The sequence below is a fragment of the Myripristis murdjan genome, chromosome 7, assembly GCF_902150065.1.
Source record: "Myripristis murdjan chromosome 7, fMyrMur1.1, whole genome shotgun sequence".
In the NCBI taxonomy this organism is placed as follows: domain Eukaryota; kingdom Metazoa; phylum Chordata; class Actinopteri; order Holocentriformes; family Holocentridae; genus Myripristis; species Myripristis murdjan.
The window spans coordinates 7,944,526-7,960,414 of NC_043986.1; the positions used below are offsets into that span (position 1 = coordinate 7,944,526).

The 15,889-nt window shown below is 42.2% G+C and overlaps 1 protein-coding gene across 2 annotated transcripts in view; it reads left to right on the forward strand.

The window, feature by feature from the left end:
- slc26a6.1 (solute carrier family 26 member 6, tandem duplicate 1) overlaps positions 1 to 15,889 on the forward strand; it is a 48,454-nt gene that overhangs the window by 1,597 nt on the left and 30,968 nt on the right. For both annotated transcript variants that reach the window (XR_003928433.1, XM_030055183.1), the window contains exons 3-12: positions 653 to 763; positions 1,508 to 1,656; positions 1,978 to 2,142; positions 6,276 to 6,428; positions 9,854 to 9,936; positions 11,957 to 12,104; positions 14,208 to 14,321; positions 14,520 to 14,597; positions 15,246 to 15,341; positions 15,430 to 15,536. Coding sequence is in view for 1 of the 2 variants with exons in the window: in XM_030055183.1 (XP_029911043.1) it covers positions 653 to 763; positions 1,508 to 1,656; positions 1,978 to 2,142; positions 6,276 to 6,428; positions 9,854 to 9,936; positions 11,957 to 12,104; positions 14,208 to 14,321; positions 14,520 to 14,597; positions 15,246 to 15,341; positions 15,430 to 15,536 (1,204 nt within the window). In the remaining variant the exon portion in view is untranslated. The remainder of the gene's footprint in view (positions 1 to 652; positions 764 to 1,507; positions 1,657 to 1,977; positions 2,143 to 6,275; positions 6,429 to 9,853; positions 9,937 to 11,956; positions 12,105 to 14,207; positions 14,322 to 14,519; positions 14,598 to 15,245; positions 15,342 to 15,429; positions 15,537 to 15,889) is intronic.

A 15,889-nucleotide genomic window follows, 5' to 3' on the forward strand; every position in this document is an offset into this window, starting at 1 on the left:
AGCCTGATGACGGCTTAAATAGGTTAAGAGCACACCTGTATGGAGGCATCTGCTTTCAATAAACCTGGTATGCCTACGTTTACTCAAGTGCTTCCTTTGTTTTAGCAGCTGAGGATGAACAGGTCTAAAATCAGTAAACAGTATTCGCTGTCAGAGAAAACCCTTGTGACCCCATATGTTGTTGGTTCTCATGTTTTCACGCAAACTGAAAGTGCCCGTGGTCCTTTATAGGCAGGGCCGATTTCATGACTGCAGAAACTCACGACCCAGATTAAAAACCCCATGATAAGCTTTAGGTGGATGAAGGGCCACTAAAACAGACAATAATACATGACTCCATATGTTGAGCAGCTGATGTTTTAGGCACCAAACCAATAGTTTTCTTTCTTCTGGGGTTCAAAATCAAAAGCAGGTGAATATCACTGGAAGATTTGCAGTGTTTTTGCCCAGTTCTGATTTGACAGCTGCTCCTCTTGACCTCCTCTACATCTTCAGCAGCAGTGGGACAGCAATGAGAAAATGAAACTGGGGCTACTGTCAAACCTAATTCCTCAAAACCTGACTTTTCAAATATATAAAGTTATAATCCAGCAGAGATGCACCAAGGCAGTGTTTATAATACGCTCCCTGTCCTCTCTCCCTCTCTCTGCAGGTATGGCTAATGCCATGTTGGTGGGAGTTCCTCCAGTCTTTGGTCTCTACACCTCCCTCTATCCCCTGCTCGTCTATTTCATCTTCGGCACCTCCAGACATGTCTCCATCGGTGAAGTTCAACTTCAGGTTTATTTAGAGTCCCAGATCATTGTTTACTGTCTCAGCAAAGGGCTTTACAGGCCCACGTGTTCACACCAAACCAAACAGGCAGACATCCCCTGAATTAACCCTGAATACACTTTACTTTTTGCCGCATTGTGAAGCGAGGGCCTGTCCATCACTATGTTGATCTGCTGGTCAATCAGGCTGTCAGCAGGTAGATCCAGAGCACCTATCGAAATCTATATGGTGGATTGCCATGAAATTTGCAGGCCACTGGCAGGCCAAATTGTTTGTATTACACACTAATATTTCAAAAAGTTTTTTTTTTTTTTTTTTTCTTGTGGTTGCACATGGAGCGCATTTGTCATTTGCTACTATATCAGTGCTGCAAAGCCACATGCTGAGGTTTAGTTACCACAGTGTGTCCTGAGTGCTCTGTGCAAAAGGGAAAATACTTTCAATTTGGAGTGGACACCTGCCTGGAGTGTGTGCATAAAAAAATTCCAGATGCAAGATGGAGCTCTGAGCTGCATGGCCTCATTGAAAAGAATTAGGCAGAACACAAATGGACGATTAAGATTTTCAGTCTGAGTGCATACTAAGATAAATATCACAAAACATTATGCAAATGTTAATTCTGCCTTTGACCACACCTATTTACTGTACCAATGTTCAATAATGCTTTATAACCCTAAACTGAATTTGGAGTTCTGTCACTATGTGTGTGTGTGTGTGTGTGTGTGTGAGACAGGTCCTGTCAGCATCCTTGCCATCATAATTGGGTCTGTGACTTCTAACGTGGAGGTGCTTAGCAATGGAAGTGAAGAGAACAAAGATCTTTTGGAAGCGGCCAAAGTCAATGCGGCTGTACAAGTCACCTTCCTCTGTGGCCTCATACAGGTAACCCACCCTCCACACACACACACACACACTATTGCTCTCTACAGTTGCATGTAAAACTCCTTTGAATGAAAATGCTCATGCCTCTTCTCTTGGGATTGGTGAATGGGAGCATAAACGACAGCGCATCGTCCCACATAACTCCTGAGATACACTAAACATTATAAATGAATGAAAAATCATCTCAAAGGGAATTTTTCTTTTGATTTTGACCTCTTTTGGGTTCCACGGGTACTCCAAATAATTGGCTAACAGTCTAAAAGGCATAGATGTCTGTGTGTATGTGATTGTGTCATTGTGTGTGTGTGTGTGTTCCCACAGATCCTGCTGTTCATGCTGCGTGGAGGCGGTGTGTGTCGCTGGTTGTCTGACCCTGCAGTCCGAGGTTACACCACAGCGGCGATGTTGCACGTCTCCCTGCTGCAGCTGCCTCTGATGACTGGAATACCTGCACGGAAACACAACGGCCTGCTGGCCTCCTTATGGGTCAGTTCATACGTACAGCAGGCGCCCGACCTGCCGATGTGTCCTGTAGCAAGGCACCAGGACCGCTGGAGGTCACTTATCTTTAAAATGTAACTATAGGTTGTAATAAGCAGCTATACAAACACCGTATGGGTTTGTTTTTTGCCAGAAGACAGTCTCTACTCATATTAAACAATACCTACTGTGCACTCATTTCCATAGTATGCTGTCTTTACAACTGTACATTTCTATTGCACATCTGGGCTAATTAAATTTAGCTATTTAACATTTAAGTGAGAGAAGATTGAGCTTCAAGACTATCTGTAATAAAGAATTGAGTGCAGACACACAAGTGTACATGACCCATCTGAGGTATGTAAGGGAAAGATAGTAGGATGCAGGGGTGGGGTTATTAACAATCTGTTTCCCGATACTGGGCAACGAGACTATCTGTAATAGGGAATATAGAGTTCAAGGGGAATAGAGAGTGACATACAAGTGTGCTGTACATTATATTACACATTGGACGTACACTATATTACCAAAAGTATTCGCTCACCTGCCTTTACTCATACTATGAACTGAAGTGCCATCCCATTCCTAACCCATAGAGTTCAATATGATGTCGGTCCACCTTTTGCAGCTATTACAGCTTCAACTCTTCTGGGAAGACTGTCCACAAGGTTGAGGAGAGTGTTTATAGGAATTTTTGACCATTCTTCCAAAAGCGCATTGGTGAGGTCACACACTGATGTTGGTCGAGAAGGCCTGGCTCTCAGTCTCCACTCTAATTCATCCCAAAGGTATTCTATCGGGTTCAGGTCAGGACTCTGTGCAGGCCAGTCAAGTTCATCCACACCAGACTCTGTCATCCATGTCTTTATGGACCTTGCTTTGTGCACTGGTGCACAGTCATGTTGGAAGAGGAAGGGGCCCGCTCCAAACTGTTCCCACAAGGTTGGGAGCATGGAATTGTCCAAAATGTTTTGGTATCCTGAAGCATTCAAAGTTCCTTTCACTGGAACTAAGGGGCCAAGCCCAGCTCCTGAAAAACAACCCCACACCATAATTCCTCCTCCACCAAATTTCACAGTCGGCACAATGCAGTCTGAAATGTACCGTTCTCCTGGCAACCTCCAAACCCAGACTCGTCCATCAGATTGCCAGATGGAAAAGCGTGATTCATCACTCCAGAGAACGCGTCTCCACTGCTCTAGAGGCCAGTGGCGGCGTGCTTTACACCATTGCATCCGACGCTTTGCATTGCACTTGGTGATGTGTGGCTTGGCTGCAGCTGCTCGGCCATGGAAACCCATTCCATGAAGCTCTCTGCGTACTGTACTTGGGCTAATCTGAAGGTCACATGAAGTTTGTAGCTCTGTAGCAATTGACTGTGCAGAAAGTCGGCGACCTCTTTGCACAATGCGCTTCAGCATCCGCTGACCCCTCTCCGTCACTTTACGTGGCCTACCACTTCGTGGCTGAGTTGCTGTTGTTCCCAAACGCTTCCATTTTGTTAGAATAGAGCTGACAGTTGACTGTGGAATATTTAGGAGCGAGGAAATTTCACGACTGGATTTGTTGCACAGGTGGCATCCTATGACAGTTCCACGCTGGAATTCACTGAGCTCCTGAGAGCGGCCCATTCTTTCACAAATGTCTTGTTTCACAGTCTGCATGCCTGAGTGCTTGATTTTATACACCTGTGGCCAGGCCAAGTGATTAGGACACCTGATTCTGATCATTTGAATGGGTGAGCGAATACTTTTGGTAATATAGTGTATGTAAGTGACAGCAGAAGGTGGTAGAGGGTTTACTGACAGTCTGTTTTCTTGTACTGTGCCACAAGACTATCTGTTAGTGATGGGTCGTTCGCGAACGAGTCGATTCTTTTGAACGGCTCTTTGAAGTGAACGACTGAACCGGCTCTTTGAAATGAACGAGCCAGTTCCCAATTTCTTTGTTTTTTGCTTTAATTCACTCTGTAGAAGAAGTCATAAAGCATGGGACTGCAGTATTATGTCAGAACTGCCTTTTTTTATTTTTATTTTTTTACACTTTCTCATTTGATACGCGTTATCATGAATTTCTAAAATTTGACTAAAGACTAAAATTTGTACTACATATTGCAAGGTTTGTTCTTGTTCTATTTTGCACTAAAAGTAAAAGCTGTTTTACATGGGAATTCACTGTACCCTGCTTAGCTTTTTTAGGTAAGGGTAAATCCAAAATAGTGATCTTATTGTCAAAGCAGAGGGATGTGGCGCGGCGCCACCCTGTGGAATGTTTACAAATGTCCACACAGACCATTGCCAAATGAAATTATCATTATTTCAGGATAATTCAAACTCAGATATCCCACCAATAGAATATGGGATGTCTAAGTTTGAATGATTCTGATCGAAATATTAACCCACACCTTCTTAGCATCCAGTACAGTCTGATACCACCCTGTTAGTCTCATGTGGAATGTTTAGGTCTTAACGGGTTAAAAATAAATAAATATAAAAATGAGCCAGTCTTTTGAACAGCTCTTTGAAAGGCTCCCTTCAAAGAGCCATAAATCCCATCTCTACTATCTGTAATAACAGGGCATAAGGGAGAGGGGGCTGTTTACAGAAATGCCACATTTACATGTCAGGTGTTCATAAGAGAGATGGTAGTAGCAGCATTACTGGCAATAATAGCTGTAAAATTATTATTAGTATTCACAGGAATTAATAGGCAGCAACATCAGGGGGTGGAGTCGGACGATGGCTGCGCTCTTCCTGATGCTGGTGGTGTGATGACAGTTTCCTTGATTTAAATGTTTCTAAAACCAAGGAACTTTTGGTTGACTTTAGGAAAAACAAGACTATTCCTATGGCTAGTGTTATTCATGGTGAAGAAGTTGACATAGTGGACACTTACAAATATCTGGGCACTATATTTGACTCCTGTCTTAGATTTGATGTAAACTCAGAGGCAGTTGTTAAAAAGGGTCAGCAAAGAACCTATTTATTGCTGAAGTTGAACTCCTTTGATGTGTCGAAGCCTATCTTGTGTGCACCTGTCATACATTGAGAGCCTGTTAACTGTTTCTTTTGTGTGCTCAAATAAATACTAAGCAAATCCATAAAATACTGCAAAATCATCCACATTATCACAATGCACCTAACAGCATCTTTCTGTAATGTTTTATTGCAGAGTTTTTGCCCAAAATGGGAATTTCAACCTTTGAGGGACCTTGATCTTCATCTAAATACTCGATCTGGACCTAGATACCTAAATTTAATCAGCTCACCCTTCACTCAGTACCAGTCTGTCCTCCAGAAAGCAAAAAGCATCATCAACAGCGAGCGTGCTCTATCAAAAGAGTTTATACTTATGACATCAGGGCGGCATTACTTGCCCCCACCCAGAAAGACAAACCACTACTCCTGCTCGTTCATTCCCTCTGCCATTAAGTTTCTGAATGCAGGGTAGATCTCTTTTTGTTCTTTCGGTGCCTGGCACAGTTCTTTGCACTAACCCTTTAGGGCTCTGTATAAGTTTATATTCTGCATGCAATATTCCCTGGCACTTTACTCCATCCAGAGCAACATTACTGTGCAATATACTCAAGCACTTTATACAGCTGTTTCTATTTCTTTTAGTCTTAGTTAGTTTTTTATGAACTCTCTTGAGCACTTTGCACTTTAAACAGCTGTTTCTTTCTTTGTATTCCTTAAGTCGGGTTTGTACTTTCATCTCCCCACTGGTCATTTATTGCCTCCTCTGTTACTGTGTTTAGGAGAATGTGTTGTTTGCTTGTTTTGTTTATGTAAAGTCGGGACTGTAGAAACCGAATTGCCCTTTGGGGATAAATAAAGCAATCTGAATCTGAATCTGAATCTGAATAGCTCCCATAGTGGTGGTATTAGTGGTAATGGTACTTCTAAGAGCATGTGTAGTTGTAATCATAGTAATGGTGGTAGTAGTATTGGTAGCACTGCTAATAGTGGTAGATGAAGTAGTAGTAGCATTGGTACTACTAATAGCGGTAGTTGCAGTAGCACATGGTGCAGTACAACATTGAAATAAGAAATCATTTGAAACACTGTGACAGATGACATGTAAGATGACCCGAGAGTGTGTGTGTGTGTGTGTGTGTGTGTGTGTTTGTCTTCTCTCAGACTCTGAAGGACGTTGTGTTTGGAGTGACCAGTGCTGTAGCAGGAACTCTTCTGGTCTCTGCGGTTTCCACGGTGATACTCATTGGAGGCAAGATGCTGAATGGGCACTTTAAGAACAAACTCCCTGTCGTTATACCCTGGGAACTCATACTGGTGTGTGATACACATACACACACACACACACACCTACACCTGCACACACACACTCACACAAAAACATGCACACACAAACACACACTATCATGGTTTCGCTTTAGGATCACAGGAAGGGTTTCATTGCAAATCCTTCAGAGACAGATCTGACTGCAGGGGGGGCACTGAAGCTCCTGTCTCTGATGGGTCCTTGGCCAGGGGGCTCGGAGGGCGTCTCCCCAAGTCTGCATCTCCTCTTGGCCTCTGCAGCCTCACCCCTGGCTCACACAGTGCCACCGAGTCCTATCAGTGGCCCTAGCCTTGCATGTTTTTGGGTCAATGCCTGCTTCAGATAGCTGCTGTTTTAGATGGTCTTTAAAACCATTTTTTGGGGGGGGGGGTCTGCTTCTGCTGCACTTAGCTCTGAGTGAAACACAGCTTCAGGCATTCTTGTGTCGGCCATTCAGGATACATGGCCTGCTGAGAGCCTGGGCCGTTGAGTCCATAAGATGAAGGAGTCAATGCTAGGTGTCTCAGCTCTTAAGGTCACCTTTTACGAGGCCTGTCTGCTTGTGGAGTAAACAATTCTGTCCCTAAAAAGGGCTGCTTGGGCACTAGGATGATGCCGGATGATGCTGTTGCCTCATTCAACATTCAAACAACAACTAGGCCTATCCTGAGCCGCCTGTATGTTAGGACAGCAGCTTCCAGTGCTATCCTGCATCTACCGTTTTTGCCTCTTTCCCATCGCTGCAGGACTTTTAAAGGGTAGGGTGCGTTTTTTTTCTTCCTGCCTGTGCTGAGATATGATTGTAGATCACATCAGCAGACACCGATCCCACTCTTTCGGCACAGGGTTTGACCATAGTAGCTCAGGTAGACAGCTGTAGGTAGATGTCATATAGGAGTATCTGGAGTAACCTTCTCTCAGATGGGTTGCCATGCAAGGCTATTTATCCACGTCTGTCAGCTCTTACTAATTTAACCCACAGCTGGGGCGGAGGTTAATGCGCACCAGGGCGTGTCCGTCCCCTGGTGGGCCTGCATGTCATGTCTCCGGGGCCCTCTGCTGCTCTGAGATCTTGTGAAGTTTGGATCTTAAGAAGCTTTGCATTCACATGAGGGGACTAATGCCGTTTTTTCCATTACATGGTATCAGCTTTATTCACCTCGACTGTACTTGCTTTTGGTACCGGTTACTTTTCTGGATTTTGTTTTCCAGTGTAGTTTCACTTGGGGACGTGTTCACTAGTTTTGACTCCCAACTTTAAAGAGCTTTATTTAAAAAAATAAATAAATAAAATTAAAGTTTTCAAAATCAAAATGGCTGCTTCATATGAACAATATTAGAGTAGCTAAGAGATTTGCTGGAAAAACCAGAAGCAGACAGCAGGCAGCAAGCAGGCAAAGTGCAGCAAAGATGCAATGCGGGTCAGCAGACATGCTCAAACATACACAAGCTACAGACTGCTACTACTACTGCGACCAGTACTACTACTACTTGTGTTACTGCACTGACACTTCACACACACCCTGTGTTAAACACACACACACACACACACACACACACACACACATATACACGAACTCAAACAAGCACACACTCAGAAGGCTCTTATTCCTATAAAATGCACCCAGATGGACAGATGCCACTGTGATGAACTGATGAATGACTCATAATTATATAAAAATCTGTCTTTGTGTCTTCTCCTCTACCCACTAAATCCCCACATAAATATCTGCACCTGTCTGCAGATTAGCCACCATATCCTTTCTACTGATGGTGTTTTTAATTCCTTCGAATGATTCCTTTATATCTGGGTTTCATTGTCAGTCGCTCTGAGTAAAATCAGATAAATGCCTAAACATAACTGAAATGGAAATCCTTTCATTGCCAGTCATCTCCTGCTAATTCATAGTCACTGTCTGTCCTTAAAAAAAAAAAAAAAAAATCCCAATGGGATCATTTGCAGTCACTGATGCTGAGGCACAGTAAGTTTTTCAATAAATTATGAACCTCTGTCCATCACTGTAGATCAAGAAACCACCAGTTCTCAGGTGTTGGGCAAAATAACAGAGGCATTATATGAAAAAGGACTACCATTGAAGCAGCTAAGCACAATTACACCAGCACCCATATGGGTGAGTCATAACTGGAATAATAATAAGCTGCATGTGTCAGCTTACAAAGAGGTCTGACAATCACTGTGTGAGTTTTATGTGAGTTTTAAAAGTTACTTGAGGCAAGTAAAGATGGACCAATCCACTGCAGCCGTAAGTCTGTTGTTGAGGAAGGCACGAGTGATGCAACTCTAACTATAATCTCAAACATTTCCTCAAGGTTGAATCTTCAACTTTGGGACAGTCTCCATTTAACAAAAAACATTTCCCCAATTCCACAAAAAAAAAAAAAAAAAACACACAGCCTGGTGTAAGGCGCACAAAACCTGGCCACCCAAGAAACGGGGAAAATCGTTGTGTGGTATTTTGAGTTATCTTTCGCCCTTTTCCCTGGATTCAGATGGGTTTCCACAGGGAGAAAGCCAACAATGTGTGTTGCCAGCTGTTAAACTCTGTGATGGATCTGTAATTGCATTGGCAGCCATCTCAGCAGATTCATTGGGTCTGATTATTGCTCTGCATTGGAGGCTTTCCCTCTTGAACACGGCTCAGTTTCCCACCGTGCACAGCTCGGGGTCTATATGACGGCATTACAGGGAAAACTGAAGCTGCTCTGAAAGCAAAGGGTGGCCAAACTCCTTATTAACAAGTAAAGGAAGAAAACCTTATTTATGTGGCAACCATAATAATAACAATCAATAAATAACAATCAGCAAATATGCAATCCACAATGCAATAAGATGATACAAATAAAACACCAAAAGAAAAATAAAATCACAGAAAAGAAAGTGAAAATGAAATTATCATATATATATATAGATATATATAGATAAAGATATATATAGGCCAGTCTGAACAGGGGAGTCTTTAGGTGCTTTTTAAAAGTGATGACCAAGTTTAGAGATCTGTTGTGAGGTCGGAGGTTGTTCCAAAGCTTGGGGGCCATGCTGCAAAATGCACAATCACTTTTAGTTTTAAACCTTGCCTCAGATACTCAAAATACTAGATACTCAAGATGAGTACACCTGAGAGGCCGAGGGGTCTAGTATTGAAGGAGCAGCTCAATAATGTGAGCTAGAGTAAGGCCTTGTAATGATTTAGAAGTTAAAATATGGGTTTTAAAACAAATCCTAGAAAAGAAAAAAAAAACATCTAAATCATGAGGTGTTTCTGTTATTTTGTCCTCCCCTATAAGTATGCATGTGTAGCTGGATAGACGTACCTACCAACATATTTCAACAATAGAAAATTTGTCAAACGATGATGTGTTGAAAATGAGATGTCCATTTTAGGAGTGTTTTCCTCCCACTGTGTTTTCTCCTCAGATTGTTCTGGGCACCATCCTGTCGGTGCAGATGGATCTGGCAGGACAACATGGAGTCCAGGTGGTGGGACACATACCCAGTGGGTCAGTAGAACTGGGTTTTTTCTCTGTTTGTCTCTGTCATGTTGAGACGCATTTTCACATGAATTTGTGCAAAAATTCTCCTGTTTGGGAATTAAAGTTGTGATTCTGATTCTGATGGGAAGGTCTGAGGTTGCACTGACTCATCATGGTAAAGATAGAAATCTGTCAGAGGGTCCATCTGTCCATGCGTTTATTTTGAAATTCCTTTGACGTAATTATATCAGAACCTGGTCAGACGCACATCCACATGGATAATAACTGTTAAGATGTGCTGCTAGCTGAAAAAAAAAAAACAAAAAAGAATGATGATATCTCTGTCAGATTCAAAATTAAGCTTCTCTACACGTTTCTTTTCAACTCAAATCTAACAGCAAGGGAAGGCATGCATCTTCAACTATGGACACTCTTTACTGAAAATCAGTTACAAACAGGTATGGCCTGACCAACATGATGGATCAGTGAGGCCACAATCTAATAACATGCCATTATCATCAATGCTTGAATGAATGAAAAATTGACCATTTATCTCCAAGTTTTGCTGTGCTGCTCAGTTGCTGAATTAGCTACTTTAAAGGAATAACTCCAACTTTTTGGGCAACATACCCTGTTTTTCTTTTGGGCAACATACCCTGTTTTTCTGACTTACACAGACTGAGACAAGATTTTTTTTTTTTTTTTTTTTTGTCTTTTAACTTGTACAGCACTTTGGTTCAACTTTGTTGTTTTTAAATGTGCTATATAAATAAAGTGGTATGGTATGGTATGGTAAGATGTTTGATACCTCTGCAGGTGATTGGCATTTTGTGTTAGCTTAGCATAAAGACTTACAGTCTATGGGAGTCGTTAGCCTAGCTCTGTCAAAGTGAAAAAATTAAAGCGTACAGCAACTCCAAAGCTGTCTTATTTATTTTTTTTGGTATTGAAAAAAGAAAAAAGAGAGTCACTTTAGGAGAAGTTAATTTGTGCTGGATCTTCCTCTACCTTAAGCAGTGCACAGTTCACTGCGATAGACAGAAGGGATACACATGTTCAGTGGTCACAGTTCCACCATCAAACTTCTCCTGAAATTCTCCTGAAACATTTTTTAAAATCCCAAGATTATATTTAAAATACACATGAAACACTGTGTAAATAAAACAGCCTCAGAATTGCTGTAAGGTTATTATTTATTTTTTTTTTTTTACTTTGACGGACCTAGGCTAATGACTCCTATAGACTTCGAGTCTTTATGCTAAGCTAACTCAAAATGCTAATGCTAGGTGAAGATGGTATCGAACCTCTTGTCTCAGTCTGGGTAAGTCGAAAAAGGGTATTTTGCTCAAAATGTTGGAGTATTCCTTTAAGAGTATACGTTTGACTCTATCCCTCTTGCTTTTCATTTGCCTTTTTCTCACCTCTCCTTCTTAAATCTCCCTTTCCTCTTCTTCCCCTCATTCATAATAAATATTTTCCTCATCATCGGTGTCATTCCCCCCCAAACCCCTTAACGGGCCACAGTGGAAATTAAAGCAGCACTCAGAGAGATGCTACACCTGTGTTGCAGGTGGGATGTTTTTTTTATGGGTCACGAAGGAAGTTGTTTCACTTCTTCACTTCCTTACAAAACTGAAAGGGGCTGACTGGCTCCGACCTGTGTGTTGTGATTATTATAGTGGGAGTCTGTGAACGCTTTTGTGGTGGAAGTCTGTCGTCTGTAGCCTGGAGCCTGCTAGTAAAATGGATCTCTCTCCTGCCAATTTTTTTCTCTGTGGAGTGCAGTGGAGCTCCCACTGCCTTGTTCCATCCACAACCCAATGTGGTTTCTCCAATCATGGATGTAAGCCTAAAATGATCAGATGCCAATTGTAGTTGGAGAAAACACAATATCCGCACCGGGTAGCTGTTTTGTCTGACCGGTTAGTTCATTGCTAGTGTTTTCAAGCCTGTGTCTCCTGTCTATCTCTTTTAAAATGATGTTATAATTTAAATCAATCAACCAGTTTGTCACCTCTGTCCTCCTCCTCCTCCTCTTCCTCTCCAGGTTGTCCCCTCCTGTCCTCCCCTCTCTCTCCCAGGCCAGAGAGCTGTTCATCCCAGCTCTGTCCTCGGCTCTGGTCGGGTTCAGTTTCTTCACCACCATAGTCACAGTGTTCGCCCAGAAACATGGCTACTCCGTGGACTCCAGTCAGGTACGCCCGCTTTCCACTTTAAACCCTTACTAAAACTTACAATGCCTGGTGGTGCTAGAGGAAAGGTCACAAGGTCACCAAAATGACCAGGTTTCATCCTCTGGCACGGTGGTTCTCAACTCGTTAGTGTCAGGTCAGATGCAAGTCAGTGGCATAAATACAATACAGGGTTTTGAAACATGTAAAAACATTAGATGCACAACAGATTCAAAATGCTTGAACAATGATGCAGAGGATTCTGTAGAGAAAATGGAGTTTAAGCCGACACCTCATCATCATTGTACACGGAATAACTGCATCAATATCTGCACAATCTCCTCTGCTCAAGTGCCCCTGAGCAAAACACATCATCCAGAGTGTTTTGTAACTGACCCAGCATGTTGATCCGCATGTTGATCCAGAGGCAAAAAGACTATTTCACCGTGGGGATCCCTAAAATATCCAATTGAAATATTACTCTTTACCACGTTGCCTTATTAGAGGATGGTGAAGGTTTTTCAGCTTCTTACCAAGACTATGATAAGATTGCAGCTTGTTTTCAGTCCAAAATTGCAAAGCATTTGTAATGTTATTGTGTTTTGCATTGTAATAGTGTATATCACTTCCTTACTAGACATTTCTGTTAGAGTATTGTAATACATACTGGTGGCTGATTACAGTTTATAGCAGTAATGGATTGTTTAATACCCTTGTAGTGACTGGATGGTTGACAGTCCCGGTTTCCCTGGCTGGGAAATTCTGGGCAGTGAAAGATGCATGCTCTTCTCTCCTTCCACAATTACCAGCATTGTACCCTTGAGCAAGGCAATTAATCCTACATGGCTCAGTGGCCAACAGAAAGACTGTGATTGTGCTGAACAGCTCCCAGGTGTGTAACTGTGAGAACGTAAAGCATGGCAACACTGAAAACGAGAACACATGCTCAGCAAACCCTCCCTGGATAAATAAGATTAAGGAATGGAGGTGAAGCAAGACCACAACTCCTCTCCTGGCCAAAGCCAAGCGGAAGAAGCAGGCCTGACTTATCCTTGCCTAAGGTTCTTTGATCCAATTACCGTCGACTTCAATTTGCACCCTCAACGTGCCGCCTAGTTTGGCATAATTGAAACCTGCTGCAGGGATAGCAGTGTCAGTCTGACCAATGAAGGAAGGTGAAGTGTAAAATTAGGATGAGCGCCCAGACAGGCAAGGAGAACAGGGCCTGGCTAAATTAAATTTGTACAGAGCGAGCGCTTGTCAAACAGTGGGCAGGTATTTGAAGAGTTTGTGTAAAAAGGGATATCCAAAATGTTACTCTGAAAGCATGAGATTCAAACTTTTCAAGGGTTAGCAACTTCTGTCTTTCACTGATTGACCAAGAACTGACTTTAGTGTTTCTTTTTACTTTTCCTCCATCAAATCTAAGTTAGGGAAACGCTGCAGAGGTGGTTTACTAACCACGACTCCAAATTTGCCACAGATTCTTGATGTAATGCCCAGGTTTCGGCTTCATAGCTGCAAAATAAGCAGCAACCTGATTTTTTTTTTTTTTTTAATCCCCCATAATAACCAGCATGCTTGAAACCAGGCCTTCATAAAACATTTGCAGCCCTAGAATCAAATTGGGAAAACATTTTAAGCTTTTATTGGAGGGCCCAGGCAGACAGCTACTGTTGCCACCGTGAAGGTCTTATTCCATCTTCCTTGTGCAAATTTCATATTTCTCTGAGATGCGCCTTCATGCATTTACACAATGAAACAAAAACAGACAAAGAATCAAAATGCAACCGATTGTGCAGGTGAGATTAAAATCCCCATGAGGTTTATAAGATTATCTCATCTAAATAAAACAAACAAATCAAAGTGCATGTGTGTATTTCATCAGAAGGGGTCAGAGGCAACCCGGATCAGCACCCATGATGCAGACAGGGGTTCATTATGACACTTCAATGCACTTTTAATTGACTTATTGATGGACAAAATGGGATAGTTTCTGTGCTGCTGCTCTGAGCGATCACAGCATCAAGTCAGTGCAATGGCAATGCAATTTTTTTGGATAAAATGATAACTTTTTTGGTAAGATGATTTGCCAAATGTTCCTTCCTGTTTCTCTCCCTGCTTTAGGACCTACTGGCTCTGGGCCTGTGTAACGCCATAGGAGGGATGTTTCAGTGCTTTGCTGTCAGCGGTTCTTTCTCCCGCAGCGTGGTGCAGGACAGTATTGGTGTGAAGTCGCAGGTAATCACTACAAAAGACACGAAGCCTCCTATAAATGACTACTTCGATGTGACTGTGTGGTTTTTGTGCTTTCTGGAGTTCATTCTGTAGTTTATTATGTCCTCTTCTCCTTACCAATCTTCACTCTCCATTATCTGTTTCCATTTTTCTGTCCTCACTCATTTTCCTGCGCTGCTGCCTTTTAATTTCCTCTCTCAGATGGCAGGCCTGGTATCGGCTCTGATGATGCTCACTATCTTGCTGAAGATTGGTCATCTCTTTGAGCAGCTGCCAAAGGTAAAGTGCATCGTCATCATCATCTAACGTTCATCATGTAACTTGTTTACCAAAAAGCTCTTAATCGACTGCATCTTCCAGCTTCCAGCTTTCGACCAGGATTTTAGTTTCCCAACAGGCTCACAAAACCATGACCCCATTATTGGTCAATTTCTCACATTTGCTCTCAAATGGATTGTGCATTATTGAAAGAGTAGAGGGGGAAACAGGAATCTGCATGGCTTCCATAAATTCTTCCATTCTCAAAGATAGCCAGGGATCCGCATTTATTTGCAGACATTATTTCCTATGACAATGTTCGATTCAATCCTTTCATTTCCATTTTCAACGACTGATAGTTTTACCAGATTACGGCACTTGGTCTTGTCCTCCATATTTTGAAGATATCTTCTCCCCAGTTTAGTACATATATGGTCTGGAAGTTCATTTTTCACATGAACGGAAGCAAAATGAAGAGTCACTATCAGATATCAGGAGAGACAGTATTAGCAATTAAACTAGCACTGCTGAAATGAAATGACAATATGAACTACAGGACATATCAGTGAAGGCATGTAAAGCCTTTGCAAAATATACCTTACTGGGACCTGACTTATTTTTTACTCATGTCTTCAGTGATCAATAAAGTCTCGGTGTTGTGTGTTCCAGGCAGTGCTGGCAGTGATCGTTGTGGTCAATCTGAAAGGGATGCTGGCTCAGTTTAAAGACGTGTGTTTGTTGTGGAAGGCTGATAAATTGGATCTGGTAAGCCACACACACACACATACACAGATATACAAATGTACTACCCACCCACGCACACACACTTACCAAAAACACCACCTCCCTTCAGGTGGTGTGGGTGACGGCGCTGTTTTCCACGCTGGTTTTCAACCTGGACTTGGGACTGGCTGTGGCCGTCGGCTTCTCTCTGCTCGTGCTCATCTACAGGACGCAAAAGTCAGTATGAAACGTCATCAGGTTAAAGGTGCTGCGTGTAGTATTTTAACATCAATAAAAAGATGTGTTTAAGTTGCGTTAATGTCATAAATCAACAAGACAGAAAGGACTGTCAGCCTTTGTTGGCCTCTAGAATTAGTCAGCCACCAATTTAGATTTTGCAGGAAATTTGCTTGAGTGCTTTACCGCACAAAACAGGAAGAGGGCGCTGTTCTTCCAGAGCAAACAAAACTAAAGGTTTAACTTAAAGTTCATTTTTCACAGTGATAAATCATGCATCAAGTGAAAGAACGCCGGGAAAATCACATCCTGCATGTTCATCTTCTTTAGTAAAGACAGAAATATAACCCTTG